The sequence below is a fragment of the Diadema antillarum genome, unplaced genomic scaffold, assembly GCF_040938485.1.
Source record: "Diadema antillarum isolate AM-2024a unplaced genomic scaffold, OU_Dant_1.0 seq00001316_RagTag, whole genome shotgun sequence".
NCBI lineage: Eukaryota > Metazoa > Echinodermata > Echinoidea > Diadematoida > Diadematidae > Diadema > Diadema antillarum.
The window spans coordinates 275,151-300,109 of NW_027272088.1; the positions used below are offsets into that span (position 1 = coordinate 275,151).

The 24,959-nt window shown below is 37.7% G+C and overlaps 1 protein-coding gene across 1 annotated transcript; it reads left to right on the forward strand.

Moving 5' to 3' along the window:
• The first annotated feature begins 9,324 nt into the window (after positions 1 to 9,324).
• Positions 9,325 to 19,873, forward strand: LOC139708165 (flavin-containing monooxygenase 5-like). The gene is made up of 8 exons (XM_071620139.1): positions 9,325 to 9,433; positions 11,331 to 11,476; positions 12,198 to 12,362; positions 14,026 to 14,172; positions 15,230 to 15,285; positions 15,904 to 16,283; positions 18,213 to 18,460; positions 19,535 to 19,873. Exons 1-8 carry the CDS (start codon positions 9,325 to 9,327, stop codon positions 19,871 to 19,873), a joined length of 1,590 nt encoding a protein of 529 aa, XP_071476240.1.
• Positions 19,874 to 24,959: the final 5,086 nt, after the last annotated feature.

Below are 24,959 nucleotides of genomic sequence, written 5' to 3' on the forward strand. Positions count from 1 at the left end.
TTATGTCGGACAAGGTTTTGACAAGTTTTATCTTTATAGTGGGAAAAAATGAGCAAAGAAAAAATGAGATTTCTATCGGGATATATCTTTTTTAAAGGAATATTTCTTTATAAAGGAAAAACTCATACGTTTCTCATCGTGCAATAGCTCACTGCTTAGTGGGACAGTCGTCAAGAAAAAGTTTTGTTCATGTCAGTGAAATACTAAGCCGGTTCTGTTTTCAGTTTCTATCCCGATATGGGATTACGTTTAAACATCCTTCTGTCTGTGTGTTTTGCTGTTGCTGTTTTTTCTTTTTTTCTTTTTTGCTTTCTTTTTTTTTCTTATTTTTCTTTCTTTTCTTTCTTTCTTTTTTTTTGGGGTGGGGGTCCGATCCTCAGAATAGGCTTAGGCGTCCCTGCATGTAGTGTTTTTTTTTTTTTTTTGCATTATGCATGTTTATTCAAATACATCGAAAAGAGCCAACACAGTCCTAGATATGATTGCAGTTTTGATAATGTCCATAAATTAATCCTACGGACATTCTAACCAAACAAAGAATGGTTTTCTCATCAAGGTCTATCTCTTCAGTTTTTGCCATTGTCATGTTTCAACTTTCATTCCTCTCATCTTTGTGGTCATATTATGAAACAAGTTGATGGGCATGTCGATTAATCAGATGACTTTTCAGCCATTGCCAGGAATATATGCCATGAAAAAACAGAAACACCATAAAATAGTATCATAAATATTTTACGCCACACAAAACATCTTAAAAATAATCGTCGTTTGTTAGATTTTTGATTTCATCCAGGTAATACGACTCATAATTAAAATCTGTTCGATTGAAACCTATTTTGATGTGAAGTCCACGGATTGGTATATAGAGTTTTTGAATGGTTGGCAAAACTGTATGTGGGTGGAGAGTTTCTTTCTGACACAAACTTTTTCACCAACATTAATTCTCTTCTGTCCAATGTTTTTTTTTTTTCTAGTTTCTCTCCGACAGAGTACAGCGTTTGGTAGGTTTTTTTAATGTCCTCAACGAGCTAAAGGGGGAGTAGGCTGAAAAATCAATGGACTTTTTGGGGGCTTGTCCGGGAGAGTATACTTTTGGCCAATGTTTGGCAGAGAAACTTGTTAAACCAAGTTTTACACGTGTAAATCTGTTTCCGTCAAAATCGGGTCAGTTTCAACCACTGAAATTCCGCTGTAATTCGGTGATCACGTGGACCATGTTTGGAGCAAAAAAGCAAAGGGACTGAACCCCGTTCGGAAACGCGTTTGAAAGCTGGCCAACGGGCCATGGCGCGACCGGGTCCAGAAACTGTAGGGCCTAATAGGGCCTGCTATCCGTCTGAAAAAAGGGACGGTAAAATTAGTTTTGAAATTGTCCAAACTCTCCTGCGGAAAGTTAAGTACCCCTGGTAACATGATATGGCTAGATGACATAAGAATATTTTTTGAAAAAACATAGGGAGCTATAGTGCAGTATATAATTTTGAGATAAATTAGGGAGCTTTAGATTTGTCGCGACGGGGGACGTTTCAGAGGGAAATAAAACCTGGTCTGAGCATGCGCAGAATAGCGTAGCAAAGTCGATCTAGTCATAGCTTGCGCGCCTGAATTTTCACTACGCGTTTCTTTTGCTATTTTTTACGTCCGCTCAGTTTCACGACGTAGATCGCTACTTCATGCACCGATCATATGGGGGCGCCATTTTATCTTTTATACGTTGCGTCTCAGCGCGTATGCCCCAGTCACATACAGCGTGTTTCTACAGAACCCAACATTCCGGGTCTATCGGATTGTATCCGATAGAGGAGCCTGTAGAAACGCACCAGTGTCGGTTTCTCTCAGATTCCGATTCCGATTCCGATTATCATAACCGTCTCCAGAGGTAGTTCTTTCCAGGTCAGTTTCCCGTTTCAGCGCTGTGGAAATAAGCCGGGTTCAATAACCCAATACAGCTAGCTGGTGTGAGGTCGCGGTATGACCTAGGTGTATTCTGAAGTCACTATTGGCGTCATCGTGCTTCATCATACACAATGCTAAACTAAACTGCAAAAAAAAAAAAAAAAAAAAAAACACCCTCGATCGGCAATCGTACCAGCAGTCATGATGAATGTTTATTTACCCACAATGCACTAAGTAAACTTTCCAGACATCCGGTCACAACTGCATACAGGAGTAGAATCGGATTCTAACCGATTACACGTTTTCTGTAGAAACAACCCGGGTCTGCATTAGCGCAGTATTTGATTACGCGTTGGCAAATTATAGGTCTATCGGATTCTCTGCAGAAACACGCCGATTGACATCCCGGATCACCCCCGGACCACCCCGGATTTGATCCGGGGTGATCTGGAGAGAGATCCCTAGTATTGTACGAGTGTATTGTACGAGGCGGCGCGAAACCACACTATTAGCCCAAGACCGCGCAGCAAATCTAAAGCTTACTAGTATTGTACGACTCGGCGCGAAACCACACTAGCCCAAGACCGTTCTGAATCATGGCAATTCAATTTTTTTTTCATGCACTACTTATAATTTCTTCCTTCTTCTTTTTACGTCGCTACGGAACATTAGTCACGAACCTTGTGCCTCGCAGTTTCCAGGCATTTGATCACGCAAAAATAAAATCTGTGTGTTTCATTTCTAGTTACCTTTGTGCCTCTTAAACAAACTTTACGACCACAGTGCGTTTGTTTTCAGTGCTTTTCCACAACTTTGGGGTCACAGTAATGCCTGGATGCCTGTTTCACCCTCTGCCGCGTACACATGAAGTGCGGCTCATTGACAAAACGGCTCTGAATACGTTTTTATACAAAAGCATCACGATGTCGTTGATATCATTCTTTGTGTGTGTGCGTGTGTGTGTGTTTCAAGACGTCCTTATGTAGCATTGTAGCTTGTTGCCTCATATTATACGAATGGAATCAGCCTCACATCATGCGGCCTGGCTTTGATTTATAATAAACTAACATCGTCGAGCGCAGGATCTAGGGTAATCTATATTCCTTCTAAGCGGCAGTAGGGAGTACCCTGCCGAAGAAAAAGAACAGAAAGAAAGAACAACAAAGCAAAAACAACAACAACAACAACAACCACGAAGCTTAGCTCAGTCATCAGCCTATGTAGTCGCGTTCACCGTGAACTTGAACAGTTTCTTCATTGGGGTTTCTCCACACCGCGTTCTTATTGACTGAACAAAAATGTGAGTATATTATGTATGGAACTTCAACACATAATTGTATTATTTTGTAGCTCCATAATTAGTTCGTAGTTCTGACCATGGGGCTACAGATGTTGTACCTCCATGTGTGGAGATGATACGTAGAACAGATTATCTAAATCTATTTTCTGTGGAGCTAGACGAATCAACTCCGGAGGGTGCTTGCGCTTTTTACAGTTGATTTACATCACTGTGTAGCAGTATAGTCGCGTTCAATACGTATATTGCGCCAAGCACTCTTTAGGTTTGTTAGAGCCGACTTCCCCAAACTTCAGGATTCGGAAATATGTCGAGTACTATGTACCAACATACCAGACAGCATTTTCCTGCATGGATACCTCATTGAACAAGTCGCTTCGGCCATCGTTTCTCAGCGGCTGCCTTGCGATTCTAGAAGCCCGGGTTATTTTGTCGTTGTTTTGCTCTCTTTGTGTTTCATTTGATAAATGAATAGACTGACAATAATCGCAATAGTGCCCAGTTGTAATTACTGATAGGTAATATAATTTTTATTGTTAGTATTTAATATGTCAATGAAAGGGAATTTAACAAATATGGGAGAATAATCCACAGTGCGATTATATAAAATGTTTAATGTCTGTTTGTCCGTCCGTCGTCCGTCCGTAACGCTACAAAAACTTGAATAACTTTCTACTGAGGACTTCAATTTCATTCAAACTTGGAAGACAGTGTAGTTCAAGATACACATTTTACCAAACATGAAGGTCATCTCAAGGTCAAAGGTCACAGGCAGGGGTCAATGAACTTTAGGACCCAATGTTAAGTTTTTAGAGCGCGTTTCGATTATGGCTCATAACATTTGATGTATATGTCTGTTCGTGACCAAACTTAGATGGTAGAAGTCACTCGTTGAGTTGAAGGTCACCACAAGGTCAAAGGTCACAGACAGGGGTCAACGAACTTTTAGGATCCAATGTTAGATTTTTATGGCGCGTTTCGATTATGGCTCATAGCTTTTGATCCATATGTCCGTTGTGATCAAACTTGGATGGTAGATGTCCCTTGGGGAGTTGAAGGTCGTCACAAGGTCAAAGTTCACAGACAGGGGTAAACGAACTTTTCGGGCCCAATGTTAAGTTTTTAGGGCGCGTTTCGATTATGGCTCATAACTTTTGATCCATATGTTCGTTTGTGACCAAACTTGGATGGTAAATGTCCCTTGGGGAGTTGAAGGTCACCCCAAGGTCAAAGGTTATAGGCGTGGTCAATGAATTTCCGGGAGTTAGAAAAACATTCTACGCGAATGGGCGAGACACATTTTGGCACTTGCCTTGTTATTTTTATAATTTTTTTTTTTTTTGCTTTCTACACAGTACACTGGCTACATTGCATCAATCATTCAATTACTGCTACTCTAACTTAGTAATTTGTACCGAACCATCGATTAATGAACAAATAAATTAGACCATAAAACAGATTTCCATTTTATACAAACACACACAAACACCAATAGGCCCTATTTCCTTCGTCCGAGCGGGCTATCATTTTGTATGTACACAAAACGTCTTTTATTAATGATACGTTTCACGTGATAACGGCAAATTATATAAGGCCGTCTTTTTTTATACGCAACTTAGGCCCAAAGTTCATATCTTAAAAGCTAACTCGTGTTAGATTTCCTTAATGTCAAAATCCGCTATCTGAATAAAACACTGTACACTTTCCAACCTTACAGCACCGACACACCCTGGCACGTGCATATGCACGCAATTTTCCTCTATTTTTATCTGAGGAACTGTTTGTCCAAATATGCCTAAATTTTCTGTACATATAGAACTTAGACAGACATATATGATAATGTCAAGAGATGCGATCGTTCTCACATGTTTGATCTGGTTATTTATGATGATTTGGTAATTGATATCTTTATTAATAACTTATTGTTGCCATCTTGGTATGTATTCTTCATTTCGTGGAGTAATCTTGTTATCTTTTCACAGATTTATCAAATAATTATGAATCCATATATGTGTGTATATGATTATTATGAATTGTTTTAATGCAATAATGATAATTTATATTTCTTTTGTGAATACAGCTGTATGCTACTCTGCAATTCAGCCATTTGGCTGCCATGGCAGTTTCGTGCATGAATAAACCAGACTGAATTGACTTGAATTGAAAAATATAACTTCAAGTCTTTTGTGTCGCCCCCTCAGCCAGAAATTGGGAGTCAAAACGGTCCGATTCATTTTACTGTGATAACAACATGAGTTCCTTCACATAACAACTGTACTGATTTGTGATTCCCCAGTTTCAAAGATTACGATCATAAGTGACTTCTGCCAGTATATACCTGCGTATCACTTAGTTTGTCTAAGTGACGAGTTCAAGTCTAGTTGAAAGATTGAAATCGTTTTTAAAACCTCCAAAGCAACGTCGTCCATGCCATTCAACTTCTGCTAAATTTAACAGTATCAGGTGCAAGTTTGCTACGATTACGGTATAGGCCCCCTACTAAAAAAAAAAAAAAAAAAAAAAAAAAATTGCAGTGGGGGATCCAGCGGACGGGGCGCACCGGGCACGCCCCCTTTTACTTTTTGTTAAAAAAAAAAATGGGGCACTTGCGCCCTCCTTAATTTTGTAAAGGCGCCTCTTCTTTATGGAATGCCTGGATCCGCCCCTGTTTTGTCCAACCAACTACAACTTACGAGCAACACCCTCACCCCAGGCAAGCAAGACCCCCTCCCCCATAACACACACATACACATACATACACACACTGTTGCTGTTCTTGTTGGGAACTCCAATGCATACGACAGCGGTAACAAAAGTGTGCAATGAATGCAGTATATCATCGTCCCCTGCGCGCAGGCCATGCAATCTATCTTGTGGGTGCCATTAGTCATTGAATCATTCGCGTATAAGAGGCTTCTGAGGGTGTTTCATAAAGCTGCTCTTAAAGTTACGAACGACTTAAGAACGACTGGTGATCAGTTCTTGTACTGAATTATTGGAATTCTGATAAGTATAGCACATCAGTCGTTCGTAGGCTGTTCGTAACTTTAAGAACAGCTTCATGAAACACCCTCCTGAGCAATCAGCGAATATCAATCCCATTCTGAGTCAGGTACATGCACTTCATTATTGCTTCTAGTGGAAATCACCACACGCCACGACATAATAATAACAACAATAATAATAAAACGTCAATGAAACGCAAGACCTGGAGCGATATACTTTAACGACGCAATTGCCTGCTCGTACACTGTATCCCAGAAACAGGACAGAGTATGCTGACGCCATCATCGACAACCTCGCCAAGGACAATCCCAGGTGCAAACTAGGTCATCCCCCCCTCTCGGCATCTGATCGTAGTCATCGACGAGGATTAGATAACGCGTATTAAAGGTTGTTATCTCATCTGGCAAGCGACAAAATTGCTTCGTGATACAAGACGAAAATACTTGACGCCTCACGACAAAGTGTTATCTCAGGGCCGAAAAGTCAAGGTAAGAACGTGTGATGATAAGAATCTGACAATCTCCAGTGATGCCAATTATTGGCAAAAGCATGATATTTGCCATGATATTTGCCATGATATTTGCCATGATAAAACTATGCAGGGGGCTAGTAATACACCATCAATTTTGCCTATGCATCATGTCTAATTAATTGCGGAAACGTTCTTCACATAGTAGGGATTTTTGTTTGTTTTTGCTATATCGACTTCAGAAACAATACTATAGTATTGCCTATTGATTTATTTGTGACCAGATGCAACCTAAAATGAATCATGATTATTGAATTCAATTAAGATGACCCCAAGCGACAAAATTGATTCACGATACAAGATGAAAATACCTTATACGCCTCACAACAAAGTTTGATCCCATGGAGGAAAAATCAAGGTAAGAACTTGTCAATATTAACAAACTTCTTTGTTAATGATGTGAATATGCTCGATATCAACTCTGTACCGGACATATGATTCAATTTACTGTACCAGTGATTAAGCTGATGTCTTGAATATTCATGATGCACTTTGTCAATACTCCTTCACGGATACTTTAATATGATCAATTATCATTACTTGAATAGTTTACAAAACAAAGTTAGCCTTCAAGTCAATTTTCATGTAAATGTTCAAAGCTTGCCCGCAAAGCTTGAAAATTTAGAAAGTTATCAATATAGCATTAATGAGCATTAATAAAAAGAGTTACAGCATTCGCCTTCTCAGAAACTTGGTTGTCTGACAATGTAATTTCGTACTCTAACTTTGCCTATACAACAAGTTCACACAATATGTTTCACAACGCGGTCGTATCATACAGTGGAGATGGAGTATATGTATATAAATTTCAATTAAACAGAACTGATTTTTCATTCGGTGACTGTTTACTTAATGACTCCAATGACATTGAGCAAAAGGACCATTAAAAAAAAAAATAAATGTTAGAGTAATTTGCAAACCTCCAAATTTCCACTCCATTCATGTTTCACTTATCGATATCTTCAGTCAAATAGAATCTGAATATAAAGACCGTTTTCATGAAGCGATTATAACTTTACTTTAATTGAACATTCAACCCACGGAGATACTCAGTACTTTCTAATCTGATACAGAATAGTTTAGTTATCCCCCATCGATAAGAAAGTTAATTCGTAACACATAGAAAAATAAACTGAAAAAAAATATTCCCCCCCCCCCACAGGATTCGATGGAATCATGTAAATTCTTAATAAATAAATTGTGTAATGTATTTTAAAGCTTTTCACTCACATTGCAACTGATTGTTTTTAGACGGTTCTTTTCCAGAGAGTATAAACACACGATGCTCTTGATTCTTGTGCATAGATATTCAAGTGGTGATCCAAACTGAGCGATCAGCTATCTCCCGATTTCCTAGTTATACCCTTCTTTCGAAAGAGCTGGAGCGCTTAGTGTTCAATAGGTTGTATAAATTCCCTCCTATCATTAAAGTAGATAGCCAAAGAGTATAGTTAGGGTTTCGTCCCAAACACTCGACTGAACTTTATATTAATCCCTGCTATAGAACTGCGCTTTTCATGGAAGAGAAATGCTATTCACTCGGTGTATACACTGACTTTTTAAAGGTCTTTGACGCACTCAATCATGATATTTGGCTTCACAAACTCAAAAGTGTATAGAGTAAGGTCATGGCCTTCATTGGTTCGCAAAATTCCTTACGTAATTGTAAATAACTTGGTTAAATCAATGACTGCATACGTCGCTTTCAACACTGGCAGCATACTGGGCCCTCTTACTCTTTTGCATCTGATACGTCATTGAACAGGACCCTGTTTTATGAAGAGTTATAATTGATTGCAGAGTTGATTTCTGTCATAAGTCTATGGCAGCCTGTGTGATAAAGAAATTTATAATCGATTATATCTTTTGATAAAACGAGACCCTGGTCCGTAACTCACAAAGAGTACCATTCACTCTCTATAGTGATGACACCGATCTTTTCTTGTCCGATGAAGACCTTCATTCACGCCACTAATGAGCTTCAAGAAAATATCCCACTGGCACGGGAGTAAACTGGACACTGGTGCAATCTAACTTGCTGCTCAAAACCTTTTCTTTCTTTGATATGATATTAATCAACTCAGTCCGGCCATTATAATTCTTTCCCTCCCCCCCCCCCAAAAAAAAAAAAAATCTGTATCCGCCTGCCAAAGCTGTTACACATTTCTCTTTGCATTTTACCATTGTTGGACCACGTACACTGTCTTTAGTGCATAGTTTTACATTGTACTTGTATTTCCATCTTTCTCTTTTTTCAGTGTCATATTGAAGATATCTTAGATTCTTATGATTTTTTTTAAAAGAGAATGCTTTTATCCATTTCAAACCTTTTTTTTACAACTTGACACTGATTTATTGTTCATTTCTATTTGCGAATTTAACGAATAGATGTTTAATTAAATTGAATTGAATCTTGCTTAAGCACATTGTGAACCTAAGTTTGTTATGATTAACTCAGTAAGAACCATTTCTTTGCTGCTGAAATTATGACAGGCAAATAAATTCGATACAAGTAAAAATTTACTGCCATTAAAACCTCCTAAAATTTGGCAAAACAACAGATCTGTACTACCGACGCTGATTCTAGGCATTCATTATGAAGAGAGTTGCTGTCATCGGAGCCGGTGTCTCTGGCTTGGTTTCCATCAAAATTTGCTTGGAAGACGGACTGGAACCAGTTTGTTTTGAGCGAACAAATTATATTGGTGAGAGACAAGATTAATGTATACTGATTTATATCCCCTTTTATTTTTTCTTACCTAGAAGAAAAGTAATAGAAAGCATATTACACACAAGAGAAGGATTCACAGTGGGAAATCACACTGAATGATATCACGAGCAAAAAGCACGAACTGCTTAAAAGCTTTAAAATCATCTTTGAGATATTAAAAGCACCTTCTAATGATAAGAAACTGTGTACTACATGTGTAACATTTTAGGTAACTTTTGAATAAGATTTGAACACATTACACATTTTGTGTTTGGTCTCTGTTTCTACACATGTATGTATTGCCGATATCTCATAAAAACGAGTAAATACTGTCATTCATTTGGGTCTTTTTCCATTTATTTACAACTGTTCGACTTACATTTTCAAGAGCCCCTTATACCCAACAACAAAGTTCTTGTTTCTCAAATTGTTTTTTTTTTTCACTTCTGATTTAATGCCATCTATTCTTTTTCCAGTGCAACATATACAGTGAAAGTACGACAAAACAATTTGATTATGGCAACAACAACCACGAAATATTTCTGCAGAAGAAATCCTGACGTGTGGAGCTCAAAATTAATGCAAAATTATGTTTTCATGTCAAGGTGATATACACTCAGCAAAAAAAAAGAAAGAAAGTTAACACTTTTTCCAGTTAATATCTTTCATAGAAGATTTTGATAAAAATCAATGTGTCATATACCATATCAAAGATTATCTAATTGGCTATTGATCTGGTAGATTTATACAAAGGAAAATTTTACGCATGAGTGAACACATTCGTTTTTGTCCTCCAAGGCAGAAAGGTAAAAATTGCAGAATCGGACATGTTGAAATTCCTTTGCAAATGCCCTCCAAGATAGCAAATGATAACAAAAGATAATGATAACAAAAGACCAATTTAACGCAATGAGAGACATGAATGAAACAGCACAACTAAGTTTCCATTCCCTTGTTTCCCTTTGTATTCAAAACAAAAACATAGTGGCGAAACTGAAGGTGGAGCATAAGCATTTTCCATCAATTCAAACTTTAAATGACATAGGGAGTAAGCCGTAAAGGTGATAAAATCGACAGAATTTCTTCATTTCACCTTTTAATTAAAGAATTTAAGAATGCACGAGAAAAATTCAAGAACCAAATATCATTTCAAATGTTCTTAATTTGGAATAACGTTTGAAAGTTAACTTTCTTTCCTACCATTATTTTTCTCTTATGTCTTTTGACTGCGGATTTGACAGAAGATTCTTCATTTTCCTCCATTATTATTTGCATTTCTTTATCTTTGGAGGGTAACAGAGACATTATTGAGATCATAGGTTGATTTTTGCAAATTAATTTGCATTTCTATTCTGTTGAATTTGTCTTTTGTTCTCATTATTATACGGAAGAGCAAATAAGCTTGAATAACAACTTGTTCGTTTTGCAATTTTTACTTTTGTGCCTTGGAAGAGAAAAACGAATGTGTTCACTCATGCGTAAATTCAATAGTCTCATTGACCTACTAGGTTGATAGCTAATCAAATTACCTTGGTAAATTAACATGGTATACAAAATACCATTTTTAACCAGATAGTCTATGAGAAAGATAAACTTGCAAAAGTGTTTACTTTCTTTCTTTCTATCTTTTTTTTTTTTTTTTTTTTTTTTTTGCTGAGTGTAGATATGCATAACTCTGACTGCTGGCCCTCAGTTGGCTGAAATCCTCAAGGATATGTGCATTTTTAGATATAAAAAACATATATGACAGACTGCTGGTCTATAATCACTTTGCCTACAGACAATGATGACATCGGGTCTATATCTAGATATGACTGTGACGTCAGTACAGATTCTATTGTGTAATGACACATCGTGTGATATTGTCAACCTATGAATGTATTGCTGAGCAGGTGGTCTGTGGGTGGTCCCAGAAGAAGAGAGGACGGACCCACGTGGACCATCATGTATCTACAAAGGACTCGTAACTAACGTGTGCAAGTCGATGATGGCTTTCAGTGATTTCCCATTCCCTCCTGAATGGCCACCATTCTTACAGGTAATTTCACATTGCTTTCATAGTCTTCAGACCTATAATTATGAACGTTTGTCTTCCTTTTCAAGGTGAATTCAATACATGAATACATATTTTGATATTCTCAAGAAAGGTATAATGAAAATACAGTCATCGCGCCTACGCATATACAAAAGTGACAAAAATGCATTTTAGGTAAAACATTCAGCTGAATTACAAAAGTTTCCTGATGTGAAATTATGGTCAATTTACAACAGTATTGATATACTATGATCTGCAAAGTAGTATGCAAAGTATAAGAAGCCTACATAGTATAGTAGACCCTGATATCAAATGGAAGGGAAATGTGGAACACGGATAACTTCTCAAACCGGTGAGTGAAAAAAAGCACAAAAAGGGAAACAATTTTAATATATAAGTCAGCGATGCTACCTGATATAACAATAAGTAATACAATATTCATACAAACAACACATTGCAAGAAAAATGTACTGGCGTTTCAAATATGATAATTCAAATGGCATTTGGGCGCTTTATTCGTTGACGCGACAGGGTGACATAAATGCATATGATGTAGGAATTTGGAGAGTAAAAAAAAAAACTTACTTTTTGCTTCTTCTAAATGCAATAGTTCAGAAGACTTCCTCTCTTTATGCTCCTCAGGTTCACTGCTTGATTTTTTTTTTGAGAACAGATGGTTGGTGTACTACTTGTTTGTTTGTTTGTTTGTTTATTCACGCATAAGGGTGAGCATGTCCTCGAGTATTACAGGAACTACGCAAATCATTTTGACCTCAAGAACATTCGGTTCAACACCAAAGTGGTTCAAGTGGAAAAAGCAGATGATTTTGAGAAAACAGGAAGATGGATTGTGAGGTCACAATGTAAGGATGAAGATGTCAAGATAGAAGTAAGCCATTGATCCGTAACTTATATGTTTTTTGATTAATTTCTATTATATATATGTATATATATATATATATATATATGAGCGTGTGTGTGTGTGTGTTCATATACATTCATGCTTAATATATTATCCATACCGTGACGTATACTGCAAGCAATCACTATGGTCAGTACATACATAGATATTCAGGGTTATTTGTTTTCTTCGTTGTATAGGTGGGATAGGTTTGTTAAAACTCATATCTATAATAATATGCTCATAAATACACATGATTACATAAAACTGCATTCGAAATTCACATTCAAAACTTTTAGTAGTTTTCCAATACATCATTAACAAACCATATCTTTTAATGTATCAAGCCATTCTCAAGCATGTAGCACACACAATGTTGAATACCCTGTTTGTGTTATTTTCATCGAACAAAATCAGGGATATTAAGTTTTATTACACGGTCGTGCAAAGATTATATTGAACTTTTAAGGGGCCCTGAAATCCAAACGCATTTTGATTTGTGTTGATTTATGATACCCTCAACATCACTTTCGCAGTAAAACGAATATCTAGAAACATTTCATATATTTTTAACGATTTTTTTTCTTCTATTTTTCTTCAGATTACTTGGTAACGCCCACAAAAAATCCTTCCAAACCAATTAATATTGTCATTCTTGAGATGACCTCATCTGTCAATCATTGCTAAAGTATTGACATGTTTAACAAAAGACAATGGAATGCGCCTTCCCCTCGGCTCAGCATAACTTGCATGTTCCCTCGCCATGTCTTTTGTTAGTCATATTATAAATATGACAGAAACATGCAAGTTATCCTGAGTCACGAGGAAGGTGCATTCCAATGTCTTTTGTTTAAAGGGGACCTCCGGATGATTTTCAGATTTTTACATTTGAACAATTATAAATTAGTTAAACTGAGTACAGAGTTTCAGAATTTTTAGTGATTGGGATGAGGAATGAGAATGTTTTCAAAATCTATATCAAATTGCAATGAACAAGGATGATGACATAGCAGCCTCATCATAAGAATGCATGAGTTGGGGCTGAAGGAAGCAGAACAAAAGAAGAAGGCATGCATAAATTTTTCACAGGTGAACTTGTTGAGCAATTGGCGGTATTGTAATAGAATTACACTGCTACATTTCTGAAATATATGAGGCTCTGGTGTCATCAACACTGTTCAGTGTAATTTGTTTAAGATTTTCAATTTATTGTTTTCTCTGCTCAAGGACCGCAATAAATTCCACGAATCTATACATGGAGCTGTTGATTTATGTACCACATGATGTGAAATTATGAAATTCGTCCGGAATGCCCCTTTAACATTTCAGTACTTTAGCAATGATTGACAGATGAGGTCATCTCAAGAATATTAATATTGATTGGTTTGGAAGGATTATTTGTGGGCGTTCCCAAGTAATCTGAAGAAAAATAGAAGAAAAAATCGTTAAAAATATATGAAATGTTTCTAGATATTTGTTTTACCGCAAAAGTGATGTTGAGGGTATCATAAATCAACACTAATCAACATGCATTTGGATTTCAGGGCCCCTTTAAGCGTTCTTTTCATGTCTTCATTTGTAACATCCCTTTACTTTTCATATTTGACAGGGCTCTTATGCCTACGATTGTGTAATCTCTCTCACCCTGCAGGTATATGATGCTGTTATGGTGTGCACGGGACTCCATTCATCGGGCTTCGTTCCCGAATTCCCTGGTATGTCAGAGTTCAAAGGTCAGGTGCTTCACACCTGTCAGTTTCGAAGAGGATCAGATTTCAAGGACAGGACTGTTGTGGTTGTAGGTAATTCTCTCCAAACTTTCAAAAAGTCTTATCTCATCTGTCTATGCTACTTTGATTTTGCAGGTATAGGACTGAAGGAATGTTCGAATGGTTGTACATAATTATCTCAAACAAATATCGATGGAGAGTAAGGGTATACGTCATCATACGTCATAATATGCACACTGGCACTGGTCCGACGGTCCCTGACCAGTAAAAATCACTGTCAGACCAGTAACTTGATTAGGAATGGACCAGTAAAAAGAATGCAAAAACTGGGCGCCTACTGGTCCGACAGACAGGCTGGACCAGCAGAAAATATTGGTTAGTGTGTGCATATAGCATATATCAAAAATATCAATCATGTATGTATGATCATACAGGAGATTAAAACAAATGCTACGCCATTATTTTTATAGGTATTGTTATATTGCTCTCCAGATAGTTCAATAACATCATTGTCATCAATCATTTTCCACACACTGAAATTGGAGCTGAGTTTACCGATGGAGTTGAAAGATAATATACTTCATCACACGTCATTATCATTACATTTTGTTCATCAATTATTGTACAGAAGGCCGTAGACATGTACAGACACCGTACATAACATAAGAATTATGTTTGTATGATCATACAGTAGATAAAAAGAATGTTGTCGTGGTTGTTATGCCATTTTGTATGTGCGTATTGTTATACTCGGTGAAAGATGAGGCGCACTATTCAACTCGGCTTCGCCCAGTAGTATGATATAGAGTGTTTCTATCTTTCATTTCGTAAAAAAAAAAAAATTTAAAAAGTTGTGCCATCGCAGCCGTGACCACTTACTTCTTGTATATTATTACTCTCCAGATAGTTCAACAATAACGCTGTCATCAATTATGCCATGTGTCGCCGCAATAACAGGTTATGTTTGATGTCACGGAGTGCTCATGTATTACGAAAGGTAGGAGTATTATGAGATTACATACAGGGAAAGTTCCAAATGCACTCCGCACCATTATGTGCTTTTGCATTTCTGCGATGTGCTGTCAGACATTAATCCCGTTACTGTTTCTTTCTGTATCGCAACAGGTGCAGGCCATTCTGCTGGTGATGCGGCGGTTTTGTGCGCTGATCATGCTAAAAAGGTAATAATCGCATGTAATCAGTCGCAGTTTTCAAGTTAGTAAAGGGATGTTAGCACATAGAAGCAAATTGAAAATGATAGGAAAATGTTTTGAGTCACTGTTTTCAGTTAATGGAAAAAAAATGCATTCCTCCTAGCTTTTGTAACGGCTTTTTATCCGAGCTGTATTATGCTAAAAGAGTCGTGCAACCACGCAAAACCTATAACCTTAAAACCTCAAGACGCTGTCTTCATGAAACAGCTCGACATGTATTCAGAAATATCCATTGATTTTAAGATCCTGCATGCTCCATGGTGAAGAGTAACAGTAGGCCTACACAAAACGTTAACAAAGGTCTTTAAAGTTGTAGCAAGCAAGCAATTGTATGAAATTGATTAATAAAATGGAGCATTACAGTGGACTCCCGTTATAACGAAGTCCTCGGGACCAGCAGTATTCTTTCTTTATATCAAAATTTCGTTATAACCGAACAAATAAAAACAAACAATAAAAATACACAGCATAGATAATGTTGGGACCTGGATTTTTACTTCGTTGTAACCGGAATTTCGTTATAACCGTGTTCCTCATAAAGGGAGTGCAGTGTACCTTTATGCTATGTTAACAGGTCTTCCTCAGCATGAAGGAAGGGTCTTGGATTATTCCTCGTGTGTTTGGCAACCAGCCGGTAGATGTTCTTCTCAACAGGCGATGGAGGGATGCCATCCCCTCATGGTTGGTCCGCCGGATGACGGACAGAACGATGAAGTCACTCCAAGACTGGGATGGTCTTGGGCTTCGACGGCAGACGCCTCCCCACAAGAGCCCTGCCATGATCAGTGACCGCCTCCCCATGGATATCATGAGTGGCAGAGTCAGCATCAGGAGTGGGATTCAGCGCTTCCAAGGGTCAAAGGTCGTCTTTGACGACGGAAAGGAGATGGATGACGTGGACTGCGTGATATTTGGGACTGGTTACAGACTGAGAATTCCATTTGTTGATGATAGCATTCTCTCAGGTAAATTATCAGATGTATACCAACAACAAAGAATCCTGCTAAAGAGCATTGACATTGTCACTATAGCGAGTCAAAGTTCTGAACTCAAGCAAATGTGAGTCTGTATTTTTTTTTTTGTACTTTGTAACTCAGAACTTTGATTTGAATTAACGCATTCGTTGTAAGTTTGTGACTATACTGACAAGTCAAACATAGTTATACATTTTCCATCCTACATTGGCATACCAGATGCACAAGTGACTTATCTTCAGAATGTGAATTCTTGGTATCTTCTGCATTCGACAAAAACATTGGATGCAGTGAGGTAAACAGGCCGACGAGTTATACGGTCTACGAACTCGACACTAACTGAAAAAGAACCATGAGTTCGACACTTAGCAAATAAGGCCCCCAAGCCCTACACTAGGCAAATAAGGGCCATGAGCTCGACATCCAGGATGAACAGCGCGATCTATAAGCAAATGATAAGTGCGTGTTTGTATATTTGTCCAGATACTGGTACGATGAAGAAATAGATAATGGGAAAAGGCAGTTTTGTTACGCTAGAGGGCGTGATGGATTGACGGCCATGCTAATATGCCTAACTATTTAGCGTTTGAAATTTAATATTACCGTTTTGAGGAGAATTGATATAAACAAAAACCACAAATCGACGATGCATCGCTGCGATATCAAAATCAATCATTTTATAGCTTCAGAGATGATTACAAATTGTTTCTCTAGTATCATTGTTCCTAATCATTTCTTGACAGTCATCTAGGATAATAATATGCACATAAATTATAATAGTTAACTAATGAAGCGATAATAATAGAAAAGGATTGAAGAAAAAAAATCTGCCATCCGGCCCACTACCTTCTAGCTGAAAACCTAGCAAGCCTGAATAGCGCGATGTCATCATCGAATGTCCAAACTTGATCCATGAACCGTACAATGCTATTGGAAAATTAGATCTCTCAGCCGTGACGAAAGCGTGACAAAACTACCATCATTTATTGCTTTTTCCCCACATGGTATAATGCATCACCCTGTAAACCAGCACGCACTTGTCGTTGATATATAGATGGCCCTGTTCATCCCCTTTGTGCTCACGGGCCTTATTTGCTTAGTGTCTATTTCGTGGGCTGTATGACTCGTGGGTGTCGAGCTTGGGTGATGACCCCGCTTATACTACAGCCAAATTTGGGCTCAAATTTAGATTTATCACACCTAGTCAGACAAGAAAGATATCAATAAGCTTTATTTAACCTAATTGCTTAGTCTCTTGGAGAAGAAGAACTGAAATATATATTCACATATCTAAATCTCACTGCTTAAGGGAACCAAACCCCAAATGTAAATGTGGATTGAGTGACAGCAACAATAACGCATCAGTGAAAGCTTGAGGAAAATCGGACATTCAATTCAAAAGTTATGAATGTTTAAAGTTTCATGCTATCATTGCTGGATAAGGAACCTTTCACTCCATGACTTCATTATGAACAATAATGATATTAATAATATCATAAAGAAGATAAAGAAATTCAACATATTTCAATTTTCTGTCGTAATGGATGAGGACTTGACTTTCCGCTTTCAGAAAGCAGGTACCCTCAACATTATGTCAGTAACAAGTCAATGGAGGGTGTAAGTTTCGTGAAAAATTCAATTTTGTGGAATTCTCCTCATAATTTCTTGATATAACTGTCCAAAATTACCTCATGAAGCCTAGTAGTCTTCTCACCAAAAATAACGGCACAGAAATTCAAAAATTCATATGTTTTTGAATCGATTGTCCTATTTTCCTCAAACTTTCACAGATGTGTTCCACTAGCATTGCTGCAACATTTATATTTGGGATTTGGTTTCCTTTACTTGATACACAGTCTCTTGTGAAGGGAAAATTAAGTGTGCTTTTTATGTAATACTTGAATACCTTCCTGCATGTAGATGACTTGGGACGACTAGACCTCTACCTACATGTCTTCCCACCAAATCTGACCCACCACACCATGGCAGCTGTTGGTTACATCGTGGCTACTCACAGCGCCACAGGGTCTGTGGCAGAACTGCAAGCCCGCTATGCCGTCCAGGTGTTCAAGGGAGAAGCCAAGTTACCCAGTCTGCCAGAAATGATGTCCGACATCCATGCCAGGCGGGACAGAACTTTTAAACAGTTTGGCCAACATAAACCTCTGGTAAAGCACCCTTCTTGTAATCTTGAATCTTTTTAATGATTTGCCCAATCAAAACTGCTCCAAAGCCTCCAAGCTGCAACATTATATGCCTCAGCAGGGTCTGTTTGCTGCATTTCACAGTGCACAGTTATCGTATAGAACCTCTGGATTCCCTGAAGGGGGAGGGGGGGAGGGGCAATAGTATTTCTGGTGACACCTTCGGGTTTAATCAGCTGACAAGCAAAAAAAAAGGGGGGCTTCAGCAAAATTTTCTAGCTGCCAAATATGGTTTCTTAAAAATAAATGAATAAATAAACAAATGAATAAGGAGCACGCGCACCCGGTGCGACCCCCCCCCCCCCCCCCCCCCGATCAACCACTTTAAGTCACTGCTGTATCTATACTCTGCTTTATCTCATACGAATCATTTAGTAACTTGAATCAATCCAGAGCCAACTCATGGACCATAAGGAGGTCAACATATGAGTCACCTCTTGTGCTTCGGACTCAACCCATGGGCTTACCTAGTAAATCACTGTCGTGAATGCTAAACTCTGTAATGGTAAACTCTAAATTGATGGTTGTTGATTAAGTACCGTATTGGGCACCTCATGAACTTCCAGATAAACAGACGCATAACTCTACTCTTCTACAACCCTTACTTGAGTCAATTATTCAATCGAAGCAATCTGAACAACTGAACTATAAATTGACACCTCATAAGCTCCTGAACAAATTCATGGCTTACCCAACGTGTCACCACCACAACTCTTACGGTCTGTGACTGCTTTGTAATCGCTTAATATATCAGTTCAGAGAGAATACATGAATGACTTGTCGAACCCATTCACGAGTTACCTCAAAACCTTTCGAATAAACGTACGTTACATCATGAAGTGCCCTTACTAATGTTCAGAGCATGCAGTTGGTCCTGTTTCTTTGGAGCTGAAGAGGCTATTCTTGCAACATTTCGAACAATTCGCCATGTTCTCGTTTGAGGCATTTCACTCTTAGTTTGACGATACAGACAGATATGAAGGTCGTAAATATTGCAAATCTTTTTTTTTCCCTGTACCCATTGTTTTAATTCATTAGATAGTGCCCTCAAAGTACCAGGACAGATTAGCGCGTGAAATTGGTGTTCTGCCAAGTCTGTGGAAGCTTCTCTTCACCGATCCAAAGCTCGCCTTCAGTTTCTACTTCCATCCAAACTATCCCATGTGCTACCGTCTTGTGGGACCCCATGCAATGCCTGGCACACGGGAAGCATTCCTCCGTGGTTCTGAAGACCTCATGCATGGCGTCACCCTGAGATCGGTCAGGAATAAGAGCAAGCCACTCAGCAGGGAGACCAGCACAGGAGTTTCCAAACTATTAGTGTTGTGTGTTCTTATAGTGAGCCTTATTTTGGCCTACTTGATTGCCAGGGTATGATCACATACAGTGGAAGGATGATACTGTGGTACATCACTTGAAGACAAATTGTTAACCTGTTTTGTACGATATAGGCCTATGTTCATAATGCAGTAATAGGCAATCGAAACCAGCCCCAAGAACAAGAGCAGTGAAAACGTGATACGGAAAGTCACAGTTACTGGTACATGTATTCAACCCCTCATGTCACAGCTATTACTTACTAGTAAAGATTGATGCTTTGTGAGGAAACATCTATATATTCATATTCCTCTATCAACACTCTTTTCTGAAGGTCCTTTGGCATTTCATGTCATAAAGAACAAATGAGAGTCAGTGTACCTGTGCGTTCCCTGCTTACATGTACCTTAAATTCAGCAGAATGTAGTATAATTGGATGTTGATTAGTGTTCGCTGGTGTATACATACCCATGTGTCACGAGCTTTAAATTTTCGTTACCTTTTTCCCCATTGCATGTGCAAAAAAAAATGTCCATCAAGTGATCTGACACTATGAATCTGTTCCTTCTCTCTTATGAAGAAAACAAACTGTTTAACACGTCACTCCAAACTGAAACAATTGATATTCATGTTTAATTAGATATCTCTTGAAAGATGTAGCACATGATCACACCACTTTAGATCTGAACAGTGATGGAATAAGTAATGATGTTTCCTTTTTATTTACATAACTGAACATTTGTTAATTTAATTCTGAATTTCCTGAGGATGAACAATGTGTTTCCTAGTCATTAGTTCATATTGTAGAAGTATTTGGTAAGAATGACAATTTGAATATGTGCTTTATTAGTTCGTGCATAAGTTTTAATACTAGTCGTGTAACAGAAACCTGGTGAAATGCATCATCACATATGGACAGTTATGGTCTCCATGGTTGTAAATATATATTTTTTTTGGTGATAAGCAAGGGTGGTGGCAAAGGTATTGTATTCTACAAAACATTGAATTGTTCTATGAGGCATGCTTTGAATGCTACCAATGAATCATTCACAAATATTGTTGAAATGCCAAAATTTACTAAAATGCATTTAACCTGTGATATGTGTAATAGGTGCAATGTGCAAATGGTTACAGTTCGTTATTCCAAAGGTTCGTTCAAAAATGAAATAAGGTTCGTAATTCAGAATGTTTGTTATATATTACGAGCCTTCTTTTCATTTTTAGATTGAAGAACCCTATTTTGCTTTCGGATTAACGGACTTTCGGAATAACGAACATCACCCTTTCCGGACAACTGCACAGTGAAACTTTTGACCTCAGAAAGGGATGTTTGAAATTCACGCAAAGTCACGTTTTAGATTGTTTGTCTCGTAGAGTCGTAGAGATTATGTTATTGGTATATTTATGAGCCTTATTATACAAGACATTATTTTGATACTATATTGATCACGATAAACTTATTCAAAACTCTGTCATTTTGGGGTGCGTGGCAATAATTTAATGTGGTTCGTAGATTATTTTGAATAATACTTAGTAACCAACAATACGTTCAATTTCAAACTGCTATTGAGTCCCAAAACAGACAATTGTAATGTGTCCAGCAAGGTTCTACCTTGGGACCATTATTATTCATTTAGGATATATAAATGACATATCTTATTCGTCCCCATTATTACATTTCACACTTTCCACGGAAGATACAAATATTATATTTTCTCATGGAAATTTTTGATACCCTCATACGTATTCTAAATTATCGAAAATTCCTTCATGGTTTGAATGTAATAGATTATCATTCAATATTTTTAAAAAATTATATGTATCTATAATGGCTCACACTCTCAACCTGATGAATGTAATAGTTGTATAGATGGAAAATTATTAATTGAATGAACGTCTACTAAGTTTTTCGAGGTAAGTTTGAATAATTACTTAACTTGGCATGATCATAAGAAATATAACAAGTGTTATATCTAGATAGATTGATATATTATATAAATGGTGACGTTTATTGTCGTCCAAATCTATGATTTGTGATGTATTTATTTTTCCTGATATGACTTAGTATAACACTTTTTAGGGGTAATTGTAATCAGACGCAGGTGAGTTCGTTGTTTTTATCGCAAACAGGCAATCAGAATATTTTTACATTCTGCGTACTTAGCGCGTACGGCCCGTTATTTAAGTAACTCAATGCATTAAAAATTGATGACATACATACATTTCAAATATCTCTATATTCATGTACAAATATACCAAGAATTTGCTGCCGCAGTCCTTTCAAAACTTTCTTCGAGTATAATACAAACATTCACTCGTACCCTAAACGACACTCAACGGAAATCCACTAACATAATCCAAAATCCCTTACAGCAAACACAGGTCAGTGAGGCATCATGGACCATATACATGGAATGCCTTTCCCGAATCGCTGAAAACACGAACATCACTGTCTTCATTTAAAGCTAGTATAAAGAAGTTTATTCTAACCCAAAACACTTTATTTTGTTTTGGTCTGATTTTTCTGAAGAATAATCATATATCATAATGGCCCCAGTAGAAATATTTGTGCGCTTATTGCACACGCACAGCACTCCTCCATATCTTCCCACCACTACCCTCCACAATGATAACTCTAAAAATGGTGAATCAATCCAAATACAATTTCAGGGTGTGAAACTATAACTTATTACCCATATTTTACAGAAAACCCCATCCGATTTGCTTCAGTGGTCAAAGAGAAATGAGGAGTTTTGTGGAGCATGTCAGGAATCCCTTCCCTCCAAGTTCTGTCCATGTGTTCTCATATTATGCAGTTCCAACAGCATCCAAGTGCCTAACTTGGAAGAATCAGACCCATGACATATGTTACAATGATCCACATATCTCTGTGACCACTCAACCAAATTGAATGGGGTTTTCTGCATAATATAGCTAAAATGTTATATCTTAAGACCCTGGAGTAGCATTTCAGTTCGATTCAATTCAATTCAATTTTATTTTCCGTTTCTGGAAATATGTTTTGTTTGCATGCATACCCGGTTACATTGATACATTATACATATACAAAGCACACGTATACATTGTAACATAGATACATAGACATGATAGACATACAAAAGATATACAGCAATACAATATCACTATCATTGTCAAAAATACATAACATTAAAGAAGTATCAATCTGTATGAATCAACATTGTATTGGATGTGGTGTGCATATAATATATACGGGTGTATAAATATGTGTCAATTGGTAATAACTATATAAGAAGTTTAAACAATACAAGTGAATGCATGTTTATATGTAAATAAATATAAATAATTATATTAAAATCTTGAAGGTTATATACGTGTGTGTGTGTGTGTGTGTGTATGCATGTGTGTGAAGGTACAAAAATTTGAATTTATGTGTTTTCAACAAAACATATATATCACACCAACGGTCATAATCATTCTATATACTCCTGAATTAATATTTTCACTTGACTTTAACCTTTGGCCTTTGACCAAATAGCCCAGAACTTGCCCTGCGAAATCTTTGTCGAGTGACAAAATTATATACACTGAATTTGAAACATATACGAGCAAACAAACCAGCCTTGGGGCAATTGATAAACACAGCTTCATCCACTCATACATAATAATGATATATACATATATCTGATGTTTGATATAATACAGATTTGATGATTATAACACAAAACTACAAAAATAAAGACGGTTAAATTATATTGGAAGTTATCAAAGCGAAAATCCGATTGTAATTTCTTGGGGGGACATACTGTATAACATGCTATTGCAATAAAAAAAAACCTAACCTACCCTTTGTAAGAATCAAACCTGAGCTGCATTCCAAATAAGGCCATCAGGCCAGTCAAGCCCTGCTTATGCTGACAGTCTCCTGCTTCCTTGTTGAATCAAAGATACTGGGTTTTTTTATTCATATACATACGTAATTGTTTCATGCTGAGTATGTTGAAGTTATAATTTCATTTTGATTTGATTTGAGAAGCAGAATAAATGCCAACATTGTTAAAACAAACGAACGAACAATCTTGATTTTTACGTGGGCCCTCCTTTTCCAAAGCACAATGATTTTGAACAATAGCTTCATATTGGTTACTATATATGCTCTTGCTCATTTCTCTTCAGCTTTCAAATTTGTTTTGTGGTTTGTATTGTTGTAATAACATCTATTATTGTATTTGAAAACAAATGTGATATTGGAAATAAAATTTGATTTGATATGAAAAAGGTTCTACCTCGAGATCGTTCGTATTAAAGGGGGTGGGGGACGGAAGAGAGTATTGACAAAACCATCCACGAAAACTACTGATAATTCCCCTCCCCGTCCGGATGGCCATACAGCCCCCCCCCCCCACACACACACACACGCACATACACACACACACGCGCGCGCGCGCACACACACACACACACACACACAAACACACACACTAGCCATGTCTACACCTATCCAAAAACTTGTAGTTATACTAACTACGAGCGCAAAAATTCCTTCCCCTAACCACGACAAAACTTCGATGCCGTTCACACCTACATGCAGTTAGCAAAACCTCGAGGTAAAGCTAACTACGATAGAAAATAAAGGGCGCCTAGTTCGCACATAGGGTTGCGCACTATTGTGGAAAAAACTGAGCGTCGTGGTTAAAACTCCGTTCACATCTGTCTTACGCTGCCACAGCGCGCTTAAACTACGCGCTTAAACCACGACAACACCTTCAGAAATCTTGTGGTGTTGTCGTGGTGTCTTCGTAAAGGTTTTGTCGTGGTTTTCAAAACTACCTGCGTCTACATCTACGCTAACTTAGAGTTTAGTGCCTCGTGGTTTTCAAAACCTCGAGGTTTTGAAAACCTTAAGGTATATAAAGGGATCTAGGTGTGATGACAGTTCCGCAGCTTCTGCGTCAAATCAGCCAGTTTCAACTACTGAAATATACTGAGTATTCGGTGATCACGCAAATGTCACGTAACCTACTGGAGTGAAAGCAATGTACTGAACCCGGTACCCCGTTGAGAATGCGCTGAAGCTGCCCACCACGACCAGGCCAAAACTATGTAAGCCCGGACTGTAGGCCTACTAGCTGTCTGAAAAGGGACGGTAAATTAATTTGAAATCGTT

Excerpts from the sequence above, each read along its gene's own strand:
- LOC139708165 (XM_071620139.1), top strand. The coding sequence starts at position 9,325 with ATGAAGAGAGTTGCTGTCATCGGAGCCGGTGTCTCTGGCTTGGTTTCC. Across the intron at positions 15,286-15,903 it reads GCGCTGATCATGCTAAAAAG|CATGAAGGAAGGGTCTTGGA; the intron begins GTAATAATCGCA and ends GGTCTTCCTCAG. Across the intron at positions 16,284-18,212 it reads TGATGATAGCATTCTCTCAG|ATGACTTGGGACGACTAGAC; the intron begins GTAAATTATCAG and ends TCCTGCATGTAG.